Raw genomic sequence first — 13,656 nt, 5'->3', positions numbered from 1 at the left:
TAATGCCAAATTTCTCACCATGTTTTCCTTTATCGTACGAGCAAGTGGCAATGGCGCATATAGAAATATCCATTGGTGTATAGCCATGAATTGAACATACGACCTCAGGAATTGCACGCTAAAGCCAACACTAGGTACTATGCACCTCAAATTTTAGCCTCAGCCATTAGGCATGAACAATAAACCTCTTTCTTTTGTCTTTATCGAATTTTATTCTAAACTGTAACAACGCTGACAACGAATAAGTTACCTATGAAAAATAGCATTTAAAAATAATTGTTATACATATATTTGTTAAGGATTAGAATATTGTTCACGAGCTAAATATAATTTATTTGATAGCCCGTAGGTATATTCGTGAGATTTGTTAATAGGCCGGCTTTATTTTTGTCATTTCGTAAAAGGTCTAATGGACTTGGTTTCAGGGGATCACTGTCGGATTCGTTTTTCGAAGCTTAAAGCTTTTAAAGTATATTTTAGTATAAAGTGAAAGTTACCTACAGGGTATGTAATATATACCATATTGTAGGTATGGCTGACTTTTGTGCGTCTAATTGGGCATTTCTTCATAGCTTTGTTTAGTTATACATAGTAATAGTCTTAGATATATATCTTCGCGATGTGTGACACGACGAGGCACTCACTTTACCGTGAGTAAAGTGATAATTATAATAATAATTTACTTTACTCGGACAAAGCGACTAAGCCTCAACCGAATTAATCTCCAAAATATCATAGGGACAATTACGGCCACCGTCTCCTCAATAAAGATCTCTTTGTCGCCTAGGACAAAGAGACCTTCTTGCTACCTTGTGCAAAGGATGTTTCAGCGCTAAGGAATCCTGGGTGCAGTGAGGTCACTCAGAGGAGTCTGTGAAGTGCCCAGGAAATTTCTTAGTTTCTGGAAGGAGCTAGGCTAGACCAAATAAGCGTCTAAGAGCGGAAAATAAGTCCATACTACTACTACAGTACGGGTTCGAACACATGGCCTAGTTGAACATTGTAAAAGTCTACGCGCCTTTCCCCTAACAGAACAGAAAAAGACATAAATGAACATGGCTCATTCATAAGGGAAGTCATGGTCGTCGCCTCCGTCTCGGGTAGGGTAAAGTGACCGATTCCTACATACCCCTTATAATGGTGGGGCGCTCTGTGCACAGAGCGCCCCACACTTTTTCACAATAATACCAGTATTTTTTGTTCATTACCATTTTCAGCCTAAATTTGGAATTATTTTTCACTTTTTAGTTTGATGTGCTTTAAAAGCATGTTTTTTAGTTTTTTTTAACTATTATTTATTTTTTAGTTAATTTTTATAATTTTTTTCATATTTTTTTTCGGATTATTGCATTGTCATCGATCTTTGACAGGTGCGCAAAGTTTGAATTAAATCTGTCCGTTAAAAGTGGGTCCAAATCGAGTCCGAAGGAGTCGGTTACATACATACATACATACAGGTGAAGCTAATATAAAGCGTGTAAAAAGGGTTGAATTCTTGCATTGCAGACTGTTCTAACGTTATATTTAATAAGTTGAAAAATCAGAGCTTTCTTGTTCTATTTTGGGCGGCTTAATATAATTTTTGTGTCTCAGATGATGCCAAAATTGCGAATAATACATGTTAAATTGAAGATGCCAGAGCCATTTCAAGTTATTATCTTTATCAACCTTATCAAAGGCAATCTTATGAGAGAAAGATAAAAAAATTCAATTTACGTTCACACTGGGGTGGAAATCGTTTGAATTCGTCAAGGCTTTGATGTCGAGTGAAAGCAGGAAAATGGCTTTCCTTAACCGACTTTAAGAAAGAGGTCCTCAATTCGTTCGTTTAACCTTCAAGTGAGACTGAAAATTATTCTAAGTTAACAAACTTAAACCGAATACATATATTAGAATAAAGCACATATAATTATTTAAATCAGTATTTTAATAGTGTCGATTATGATATCTTTAAACTAAAACTAACCTTCCAAATTTAGTTTAGCGATTTAGATTATACTTTTGTAATTAAAATATAATAGTCTTATCAAACGAAGTCTCCTTATTAAACTTTTTTTAAGAAAGAAAGAAAAAAACTTTACTATAATAACAAAGGATATTTAGTTCAAAAGAAAGTACACTAGCCTCTACACGAGGAATCCATGTGTCGTGGGCAGCTAGTCTTCATTTGATATGTTTGACATTACTTGACATAATAATTTCTACACAACTTACATTTAATACTTAAACTATTGTTGCACCATACCAACATTTTGCGTTTCACCATAGGAAGATGTTTTTTATGTTTTGTTTTGAATTATTAGTGAAAATTTTTGGTTATAAGGGCGCTTAGGTTGCGAGCGAACTGCGCGGAGGCGGCGATAGAGTGGCACACCCTAAGAAAGTGGTTAAAGATGAATGAATGAGAAAAAGCGTTGTGCGAAAAAAGTGCGGTTTTTTGTGTGCGTGCGTGCTTATATGCAGGTTTGCGTGGGTGGTCGGTGTATGTTTCCAAAAACGACATTGACATATCGCCATTAAGTATAGTTGTCTTACTGTTTTTCTTTAAGCTTTGTTTCATTAGAAGCTGAGTAGTGAAAAGGTTTCATATATAATGTCCTAAGAATGGCGCGTTGGGCACGCTCAATTTTCAGCAATACAGACTTACCCCGATACTACGCAGTAAGATAATATCGACTGGCATAATAATAATAATAATAATAATAATAATAATAATAATAATAATAATAATAATAATAATAATAATAATAATAATAATAATAATAATAATAATAATAATAATAATAATAATAATAATAATAATAATAATAATAATAATAATAATAATAATAATGCAGTATGTATACACTATCTTGATTGAATGTGGCTCAGAAGGTTTTCTAAGGCGTTTTCATTTGAAAGGACATATTTTTGTGTAATTAATAGTAATTATTCAAAAATGTTGTATCTTTGTAACTATTAAGAAAATCTACATCAAACATTTAATAACTGTCTTATCCATAAACCTTTTTTTTGCAAAGCGATATTTAATCAATAACTATTTGGGGCTCTTATTGTATGAAAAATGGCAGTATCTACAGTTTCCAAACCCTTATTTAACAAGTTTAATAACATTTTTTATATAATAGGAGGCAAACGGGCAGGAGGCTCACCTGATGTTAAGTGAAGCCGCCCATATACACTCACATTGCGAGAAGGCTTGCAAGTGCGTAGCCGGCCTTTCAAGAATTGGTACGCTCTTTTCTTGAAGGACTCTAAGTCGAATTGGTTCGGAAATACTTTAGCGGGCAGCTCGTTCCACATAGTGGTGGTGCGCGGCAAAAACTGCCTTAGAAAACGCTCATTGTGGAACGACGGACGCGGGACGTCGAATTGATACGGATGGTATTTTGTAATTTGCCTTGACGTCCGATAGTGAAACTCAGCTGCAGGTATTAGACCGAACAACTCCTCTGAACACTCTCCATGGTAAATGCGGTACAAGATGCTGAGAGACCCCACATCTCTACGACACGCCAAGGAATCAAGCTGCACGGAAAGTGATTGCTCGTTGACGATTCAAATCGCTCTTCGTTGAATACGATCAAGTGGAAGGAGCTGGTACTGGGGTGCTCCCGCCCAGAGGTGAGAACAGTAGAGAAAAGCAAGCTGGTGGCCTGGAGTGAAGTACAGTCTCGCCTTGCTGAGTACACCAAACTTTTTGGAGGCTAATTTAACCTTCCCTTCCAAATGACCGCGAAACTAAACGTCATTCGATATTTTGTGAGGAAAAATATTTCATTGTTGAGTATTCCTTTATTTACAATAATTAAATTACCTAAGATAATAAATTTTAGTAAGATTATGGCACAGTTCTAATTTAAAACATCTTTTTACGAATCACAAACTGAAACCACCCAATGTAAAATTGTACCTTAAAATAATTGTTAATGTAACGCTAAGAACAAAATAAATGAAATATCTTTTATCAATATGTCTATAAAAAGTTACTTAAACTAGAATTTTACAACTAATTTCAGTTATATTTTTACGTTTACATCTACAGTTTTTATTAAATAGTGATATAAAATATGTTATCAAATGCAGACACGTCTAAGGCCTGTACCTTAACTTTAATTTAAATTCAGATAATATAAATACAGTAATACATTTTTAATATGGCGCTTTATTAAAATCTGTCTTGGATTTCTTTAGAGTGTGAAACGTAGTTATCTAAATATATTTTTTTCTAGTCTCAAATCTGTTATATCAATTGCACAATTAGTAGCACATATATACATAAAAAATTATGGTTTTATGTTGCAGTAGGATTTAGATCTCGCTGAAACGTTGTTTTGATGGCTTAGAAGTATTTTTTTATATTAAACAATAACTAATATAACGTATATGATTAATAATACTTAATTATTATTATCTAAAAAAAATTTTAACTAGTTTGCGCAGGTCTCCTCTGGAATATCGCCACAATCCCACCATAAATTAACTGGATCAAACTGGCCATCAGCTCCAAAACGAATGTAAATGGCCCTTGCCGTGGCTTAATATCTTCATCACTTTCTACATCATCGAAACCAAAGTCATCATCATCATCTTTAGTATCATTCTTACTATCAAACTCTAACTTACCAAGGGGCAAGTAATTAGAATATAGCGTAAATTTCTCTGGTTTTCTGTCGGTTTTCTTCTTTACATCTTCTGATAATTCTTCAACGTCTTTTTCTCCTATATGATTGTTCACAGGCGGAAAAGATTTCGCGTTTTGAGTTTCTAAGATTTCTATTTTGTCCCAGTTGTGTTTTGTTGTCGTTTCTGGAGCGTGTGTAGTGCGATTGTAACCAAGGAACCTGAAAATATTTTGTTTATTTATTGTATATAAAGATAATAACATACGCACATACGTAGATAAACAATCATTATTTTTGAAGTGCCGTGACCCATGTGGGGCATACATATTTTGTGTGTTTCATAGATCATTTAAGGAAGTTGGTCATTATGGTAAGACGAACTCTTTTAGGAGACGACAAGTTCTTTCGAGAAAAAACAAGGTCTGCCTTGCGATTCTGTAACTCACTTTTCGAACATGATAAGGAGGGAGCTTGTAATTTATTGTTTACCAGAATGCCAAATCGTAAAATGACTGCTTCACGACTGATTTGAGCGCGACCGCCGCTGCGAAAACCGCTGTGCGAGTTCGAAAAGTGAGTTGTTGAATCGCAAGGCTGGCCAAATCAAATCAGAATTCATTTATTCATATGAATATTGATAACTATAACTTTTGAACATAAATATTTAAAGAAAAATTTAAAATTATAAACACGCATCCACGATCCTAACGAACATATTTACCATAATCTTCAAAGCTTAAATCATATTCTTCTTATTTAATGGACTTTTACACTCGAAGTTTTATTTGTATTTCATCATGTACCTGTAAATTGGTGATGTAATCCTCTCAGCAATATTATTCGCGATCTGATGGTAGACGTCTACACCTGGTGCTGCTTCCTTGGTGTAAACGCTAACCACTGAGTCTTCCTCGGGAAGACTGCGGAGGTGGCCTTGATGTAACTTAAAAAAAAATATTCTGGTAATATAACTGCTTGAATGTTTCAACATGTATTATTGGAGTTATCATTTATGGAGTTTGTGTTTTGTTTTTTATCGAAAAGCTTTATTCAAATTATTTGTGAATAAAGCCCTAAGTAATATTTATATTTATTTCCATATAATAAAAATAATAATGGATAAATAGAAAATGAAAACAAATTTAAAAAGATTGGTCCCTGTGGCAGTGTACGTTTAATACTATATTGCGCTACTTATTGGTTTTACTTACTATATACTTATTGATAAAAAGATGAACACTTATGAATTTAAGTCCCTAGTAGAAGATATTTACATATATGCATAATATATTTGACACTACAAATCTTATTCATCGAGTTGACAAGGATTCTCACAATAAACAATTTAATGTCAATGCAAATTCAACAATAATATCATCGCGTCACAAACGTGCTTCATTCGTCCACATTCAGATTACCGGATAGCTGATCATCTAGTTCGCGGCTTATCAACTTGGATAGTTCACTACAGGATGTGTTTGGCCCATTATTTTAAATATGGTATTCATACAAAAAGCATAGTAATGGATCAACCAGTAAAATGTCGCAAATCAAGTAAAAGATAGGACTTTCCAACATAATTGACAGATATAAAAAATTGAGCTTTGTTCGATTTAAGCAGAGCTATTAAATTAATTAATTGTCTTTATAGTTTTTAATGATCGTTGTTTTTGGCTGACGGTAATTGTTCGTTTATTTGAGTCGCAATTCAACTGATTTGTCTAGAAGGGTGGTTCGAAAAACTAAGGTATGATTTAATGTATCTATAATACTAACAAACAATGATCAATAAGTGATAATAGCGCTATAAAACTATCATGTCAGTGTCGTGCCCTCCGGCGCTACGTGACTTGCGTACTACCATGCGGCATTGGGATCAAGGAGCATGTCCCATCTGCATTTTAATTGCTCTTTGACCATTACCACCACCAAGTCGGGTCCTTTGACGTCTTCACACCTAAACTGGGATGAACAAAGAGTTTGCACTTTTTGTCTGAGATTTAAAACCTAAAAGTTACATAGATCACCAATGTTTCGGGTTTTATCTAACTATGACACTAATTATGAGGATATGGATTTTTCCCACCTCACCAAAGAACATGTGAGAAAATATTTGAAGAGGCGAGAAGACTCGAATTTTGTTTAGGTTGTATTTAGTATTATTTATTGTTTTAAATATTAAATTTCAGTTTTCTGTATATAGTTTTGTCTATTGATGCGCTTATTTGTTTCATTTTTCGTATATAATATTGTTTATCTATGTAATCTGTTTTGGCTTTTTGTACTGTCTAAGTGTTTGTTTTGTAATATTATGTATGTTAGCTGTAAGATTACTTATAATTAAATAAATAAATAAATAGATATTTGAAAACTGAGACTTATGACACAAACACTTATTTGGAGTCATACAAGATTTGCAGCATTTCTTGTGATAAATTATTGTGCTATGTTAATCACGCTCTTTACCATAGAAGCACTCAGGAATTTATGGCATCATGATAGAGTATAATATGTACGGTCGTAAACCCTTCTAGTGAAGGAAGTCAGATTTCCATCTGATTTACTGATCAAATAGCATTCTCAACCAGCACGGTGAAGTTGGTACATCGTTTATGTGAAAGCACATCGAGAACTTTGGGATTTAGAATTTTTGAAGTTATACTTCTTTAGGCTCGTTATGAAAAATTGATGAGAGTGAAATTTTACAATGCGCGCGCACCGTGACACAAAATTATCAGTATGATGTTGCCCACGGAAGATGCTACGGCATTGGAGATAATTTAAAAACAACATTCGAATAATAATAGAATTTATGTTACACTTAATGTAAGAGAATAATAATAAATATTTATTTATTTAATTTTTCAAATGTAAACTGAACTTTATTGACTATGATGACTCCTTATCCAGTCTTTGATTATTTAATTGTAATTAATTATTTGCATGCAATCAAAAACTATTTTTAATAATGCCAAAGAAGTATAACTTCTTACGCGCGTACGTAAGTACACGCCCCCCTTTTTTTTATACATCCCTCGCCAGGTAATTTGTATGTTATTTTTGCGACACAACAATGCCAACAAAGTTCTATAGAAATACCTGATATCATAAGCATAACGTTTTACAATTAAAATGAAAGGTCACATAAATATCGTGTAAAATAAAGTTTCGTTGAGTCAATTTAGGAACACTCTTTATTCATTAAAATACTGATGAGGAAAATAATGGGGGAAGTGGGCGAAAACGACCATTTAATTAACTTATGAGTTCAAACAATCATCAAAGAGAATTTTCGGGGTACAAGATTCCACTTTTCGGTTTAGATTAAGTATAATCTTTAATTAATAACCGACATCACAAGGTCGCTCATGTTTTTCATGCAAAATAATTTATTATTGTAAATATTAAATGTTATTAGATTACTTTTTTCTCTTAACTAAAGTGCCCGTTCCTTTCTTTCTGAAAAATCGAGTTTAAGCTTTTATGGATAGAGACACAAGAGTACTTTAGTTTATACCGTAAGTAAAATTAATTGACACACGAGACAATGTTACTTTAATTAATTACACTGTAAGTTAAAAAAGATAATTCTCAGTGTGGAAGTAACTGCTTTTAGCACTAAGACCGCTCAAATACATTATTTCATTCTACTTTGTCTTCTTTCATTACTTCTCATTATTATCATAGATGGCGTAGTGGCCATACTGCAATAAAACCTTTTTTAAATTGACGGCAACAATATTCGAATTTCGAATAAGATTGAGAGAAAGCAATTTTTATCGAATAATAATAACTTTCTAACTAATCTATGCATTTAAAATAAAAGTAATAAATAATTCATAAGAGCTTTCTTAATTTATCAAGATTTCCAATATTCATATACAATTGCTATAAAAATTAAATAGGCCTACAAACGCCGCCAGCATCATCAAACCATTGATTTTTTATTTTATGTCTTGTTTTGTTTGAATTTATATTTTTAAAAACAAAAAAAAATATAACTGATTATTATTTTTTTTTTATTCTACAGTAATCTAGACTAGATTAAAGCACTTTGGTAATAAATTATATTCATTTTTACTTTTATAATATTCTTGTACCTATGGGTATTAAGTGTAGACACAATTTGTATTTAAAATTATTAATAACATATGTATACGCAAAAATTTATTGGTACCATTTCTCCATTTTGTACGGGACTTAAAACGACAATTAGAATGCAGAATATATTATATACAAATTAAACGCGACTAAGAGAATTGTGACCGGTTTAAAGTTAATTCTGAACTGAGTTCAAAGGGACAGTTCGGAATCAATAAAAATACAAATTTTCACTTCAATCAAATGAAATTTTTTAATTATATTCGTTATTTATAAACAACTAGCAGACCGGCCAAGCGTTGCTGTGGCTAAGGTTTTAGTTATATTAAATAGCAGTAACCTATTCAAGGGAAACGGTAGGAGAACACCAGTCATGGGGACCACCATGCTTTTTTGGTGGTAATGCCATTAAATTGTAGCTTATGTGAAACGTTGGTACTTTCAACACAGCACCATCTGTTAGAATTGTGACTATCAAATAATAACCAAATATTTTGCAATAAAATAATATAGCGGGTATAAATTGAGATGTAAGCTATCCTATCTTTTAAGTTAGATCAAACTGCACACGGTGTGCAAATTTGAATGAAATAGATTCGGTAGTTTAGGAGTCCAGAGCGGACAAACAACGTGACACGTAATTTATATATATTAAGATATTATCGGAAGAAAATTCAGGTTTCTTTAATTATTTAAGTTGTAGGTTGCTTTGTATACAGTTACGTTTTTAAGTATGTAACATGCCAAATTCAGAAAACGTGAATTTTCATATAAGTAATCCCGTATGTAACGTATGTATTTTCATATAAGCAAGTGGGTGATCAGCTTTCTGTGGCTTTCCAAACCGGAACTTTTTTTGGTTCTTCATTGTTCGAAATATTTTCTGATATATAAGTGAATATGTAAAATAAATAACAATATTTCATGTTAAACTAACAGTCCAGGCCAGTCAAGTGATGTTTCTTTGTTTTGTTTTTTTATCTTATATCTTTACTAGCTGACCCGGCAAACGTTGTTTTGCGTATATTATTTCTAGGAAAAAATTTTGTAGTTCGATAAAAATAACTATCTACTATCATAAAAAATAGGGGTTGATCGTAGAGCGGTCACAATTAAAGGTTATATGTATTTTTGTATGCTGTATCATAAAAAATAAAAAATAAGAGTTTTGTCTAAAAATTAAAAATTACAATTTGGAACATTTAGGGAGATGAAAAATAGATGTTGTCCCATTCTCAGACTTACTGAATATGCACAAAAAATTTGATAAGAATCGGTCGAGGAAGGATTGGTTTACTGAAAATAATTTTTTAAACATACCATACCATAAGCAATTTGAGCAAACAGTTGGTAAATCTAAAGTTAAACTAATTTGAACTGAAACATAAGAGCAATACAAATTCTTTCTAAAATTATTCATAGTTTTCATTTGTTTCACTTTAATTCTACTGTCATCTAGGCTAGACATAAGCTAATAACTATAATCTAACATAAAATAGTAGTGTTTAAATTTCATTTATATACCCCAGTGTTATATTGTTATAATATTAACGTAAAGGAATTAATTTTAATTCTAGAGAACGCATATTAATAATAAAAAAATCTTGCTTATAGCGGTATTAGACGGCAAAATGTTTTGGGTATAGGTTTTTTTAATGTCCTTAAAAATGCAATGGTTCATAACGTCTTGCAGTGTCATTGACCGCAATAACCATTCATAGATACAACAAAATGTATTGAATCTTTTTAATCAATGATTTAACAATTAGCATTATTCATGTGACTGTGTTTTAGACAAAGAGATAAATAGCGATATTTCAAAAGTTTGAGAATGTGAAAATATTCATCATTAAAGTAAAAAAATATACCTACCTTCGGTGCAACTACAAATGAATATAAGTAGTATATTTCGTAATTTATAACACAATTCTAATAAATACAAAGACAATATTTATCCATATGCATTATTGTTATGAATATGTTATTTTGATAAATTACTTTCATCAATCATGAATTTTAAAAAACATTTTTACACATCTTTTAATTTTTCGTAAATTTTTGGTCAATTTGGCCAAAAGATGGCGCCACCGTCACTTGCAGGATTTATAAGAGAAAATATTTTTTATCTATGGCAAACCAACTGTATATTCAAATTGTTTGTCTCAAATAATGTTGAACTCACCAGTAAGCAAAAGACGACAAAACTGAATTTATCCATGCTTAAATAATTTCCGTATGTTTTTGAATCGTTTACTTCGCTTGAATCTCCAAAACCGAAAGAGGCGAGCTGCGCTGACGCACATCGATACACTAGTGATTTCGCTGAACGCTCTATAGATTATTTTGGCCATGATGAGTAGGAAAATGGGATATTACGTGAAGAAAATAAATAATGACTTAGTGCTACAATATATATAACAAAATATAACAAAATGTTGCATTCTCAAGGGTTTGTCACCTTTTAAAGTCAATACCTATTTAATTTTGCTGTAAATGTTTATTAACCTTAATACCTTATCATAAACTTAATTTTTTAATTTATTTCAATTATTGTACTTAATTCTTTTTTCTTAACAAACATGGATCTCATGGAAGTCACAGGGTCCTGGAATACAGTTCTCAGTACATTAGAGGTCTGGGATACGTAATTTTTATGTAACCTATTTTTGGCAATAAATAAAATATTAATTATTATTATTTAGGTCTTTGCTATCTATTTTTTTCGGTATTTTACGTTTATAAGTGATGACACACACCTACATAAAATGTATTACTTAAATTGTACAATAATCAATTAATTGAATAAATCATCTCTTAATTTAATTTTTAAATAAGTGGTAAGAAGTTTTAGCAATTTAAATAAGCGCCATCTAGTAATGTTAATGATAAAATATTAGTTATAGAGGTCTCTTTATGAATTCATAAATTAACGATAGAGTTCTCTGAATTAAGTATCAAAAGTAATTTAAACAGTTGAAGAAGAGACTAAGAATACCATATGTAACATGAAAATCGTTTTGCTTTCTGATATGGATTATATTGCGGTCCAGCATGTGAAATTTGTAAGTTATTTCCAATGGATAGAGTTTTGGATATAGTTGCTACTAGATGGCAGGAACAAGCGTATAACTAATCATGAATTCATGGCCCACCGCCCAAGTCCCAACAGACTACAGACTCTTGCCTTGACGACTGACGTTTCTATGGCAACAGCTGCTTACAATCTTTATTTATTAACATATTTTCCTTACAAGTGTAAAAAAGAATAAAATATATATAAAATGTCACAAAAAGACAGTGATTCATCTAATGTAATATTATGTGAACGATTTAACAAACATTTACGAGTTTCACAACGAATGAAAGGCGATAAAGTTGTACACAGACCAAACATTGTGAAAAAGGTTGTTTTATCAAAACAAATCAATCCAGCATCTAAATATAGAAAAAGTTGTTCAACAGGTGTCATTTCGAACACCAAAACTAATGTAAGGACTTTCAAAAGTACCAAATCGGACTGTATGTTCACTGTATCCCAAGCAAAGTTTGATTATTGCAAGAAATGTGGTGACTGCAAAGGACTAGCAGATAGGGTTGAAAAATCAGATGATCTTTGTAATAAAACCGTTAATTCTAAAAAGACGAAACGTGAAGGACAGACAAGTGTTCAGCAACATTACTTAAATAAGAACTTTCATCAATCCACAGAATCTATAACCAACTGTATACCCAAAAAGGTGTCATTAGATACTATAAAGGAACAGCCTGAAAGTAATAACTCATCTGATGATATATTCAGAATTTATGATGACTGTTCAACAGAAGAAATAGGTTTCTTCAACACAGATGACCAAGACAACATTAATATCTTAAAAAACTTTAGAAATACAAACTTTTTTGAATGCCATTCGGCAAAATCAAGAATACATAGTATTACCAATAAAGAGAAACATAAGTGTATTTATAGATTTTATTTAAATGAAAGATTGTTCCCTGTGCCTTTTAATACAGATTTTAATGAGAACATAAGATGTATGGAGTGCAATTTGCCATTAAAAGATGAAAAGGATCTGGCTACAAATGGAATGATTCAGGCTAAAGTAAAACTTAATAATGAGGTGCAGGACATGATTTTGATGTTACCAGTTAAAAAACATTTAATCATTAAAGAAAGAAAAATGATAAAATGTAAGCAGGACATAGACTCTGTCTATTTTGGAATAATAAAGCTGGATTTAAATGGCGATTCAATGTTTAATAGAACACTTCCATGTGATTCTTTAGCCTTAAAATACCAGAAAGGCTACAGGCAGTATGCAGATGCTCCAAACTATGATTATACAAACACTAATAATGATGATGTTGTTATAATATAAAAGTTATTTTATTGATCAAAAATTATTTATTCATATTTAAATTATGGTTTAACTGTCAATGCTCTTGAAAAAAATTATTTTACTGTGATGTTAGTTTTAATTAGATTTTTTCACATACATAGTGTTTAGATATTTTATAAAAGCACCATTCTCTTATTAATTTTTAGCAAAGATGGTTTCAAGTTGGACTATGTGAGTTAGTTTATATTTCATTTTTTATGGAAATTGTAAAAAACTATTAATACTAATATAATATATAATAAACGAAGCCTGAATTGTCTTTGACATTATGTAAGAACGAAGAGTACCGACATGAGGAACCAGCTGCCCCTTAAGCTGTTTCTGAACTTCTTTAAAAATAAAGTACCAACTGTTAAAATACCAGAAACAAGGCAATGTGAGTGTCCATAGTTGATGGTATAAAAAAACAACTCTCAGGTATTAGTTAAAGCCATAAGATACAGAGTCGACACTAAGCGCTAAGTGTGACTTCCGCCTGTTAAAAACGCATTGGACTTTAGTCGCGATTCTGAAATAACCCTAAGTACGAACTA

The 13,656-nt window shown here is 31.7% G+C and overlaps 2 protein-coding genes across 2 annotated transcripts; one reads left to right on the top strand and one right to left on the bottom strand.

Annotated features, from left to right (window-relative positions):
* Nucleotides 1-4,395: 4,395 nt before the first annotated feature.
* LOC125059891 lies at nucleotides 4,396-11,053 on the bottom strand. The gene is made up of 3 exons (XM_047664575.1): nucleotides 10,909-11,053; nucleotides 5,429-5,568; nucleotides 4,396-4,844 (listed from the first exon to the last, which is right to left on the bottom strand). Exons 1-3 carry the CDS (start codon nucleotides 10,942-10,944, stop codon nucleotides 4,427-4,429), a joined length of 594 nt encoding a protein of 197 aa, XP_047520531.1. The 5' UTR covers nucleotides 10,945-11,053; the 3' UTR covers nucleotides 4,396-4,426.
* A 666-nt stretch (nucleotides 11,054-11,719) lies between these two features.
* Nucleotides 11,720-13,188, top strand: LOC125061309. The gene has a single exon (XM_047666693.1). It carries the CDS (start codon nucleotides 12,008-12,010, stop codon nucleotides 13,100-13,102), a length of 1,095 nt encoding a protein of 364 aa, XP_047522649.1. The 5' UTR covers nucleotides 11,720-12,007; the 3' UTR covers nucleotides 13,103-13,188.
* The last annotated feature ends 468 nt before the right edge of the window (nucleotides 13,189-13,656 follow it).

This window comes from Pieris napi, chromosome 2, assembly GCF_905475465.1.
Source record: "Pieris napi chromosome 2, ilPieNapi1.2, whole genome shotgun sequence".
NCBI classification, from domain to species: Eukaryota; Metazoa; Arthropoda; class Insecta; order Lepidoptera; family Pieridae; genus Pieris; species Pieris napi.
The sequence above is the reverse complement of the archived record's forward strand: the minus strand, read 5'-3'. Positions and strand labels throughout refer to the sequence as shown.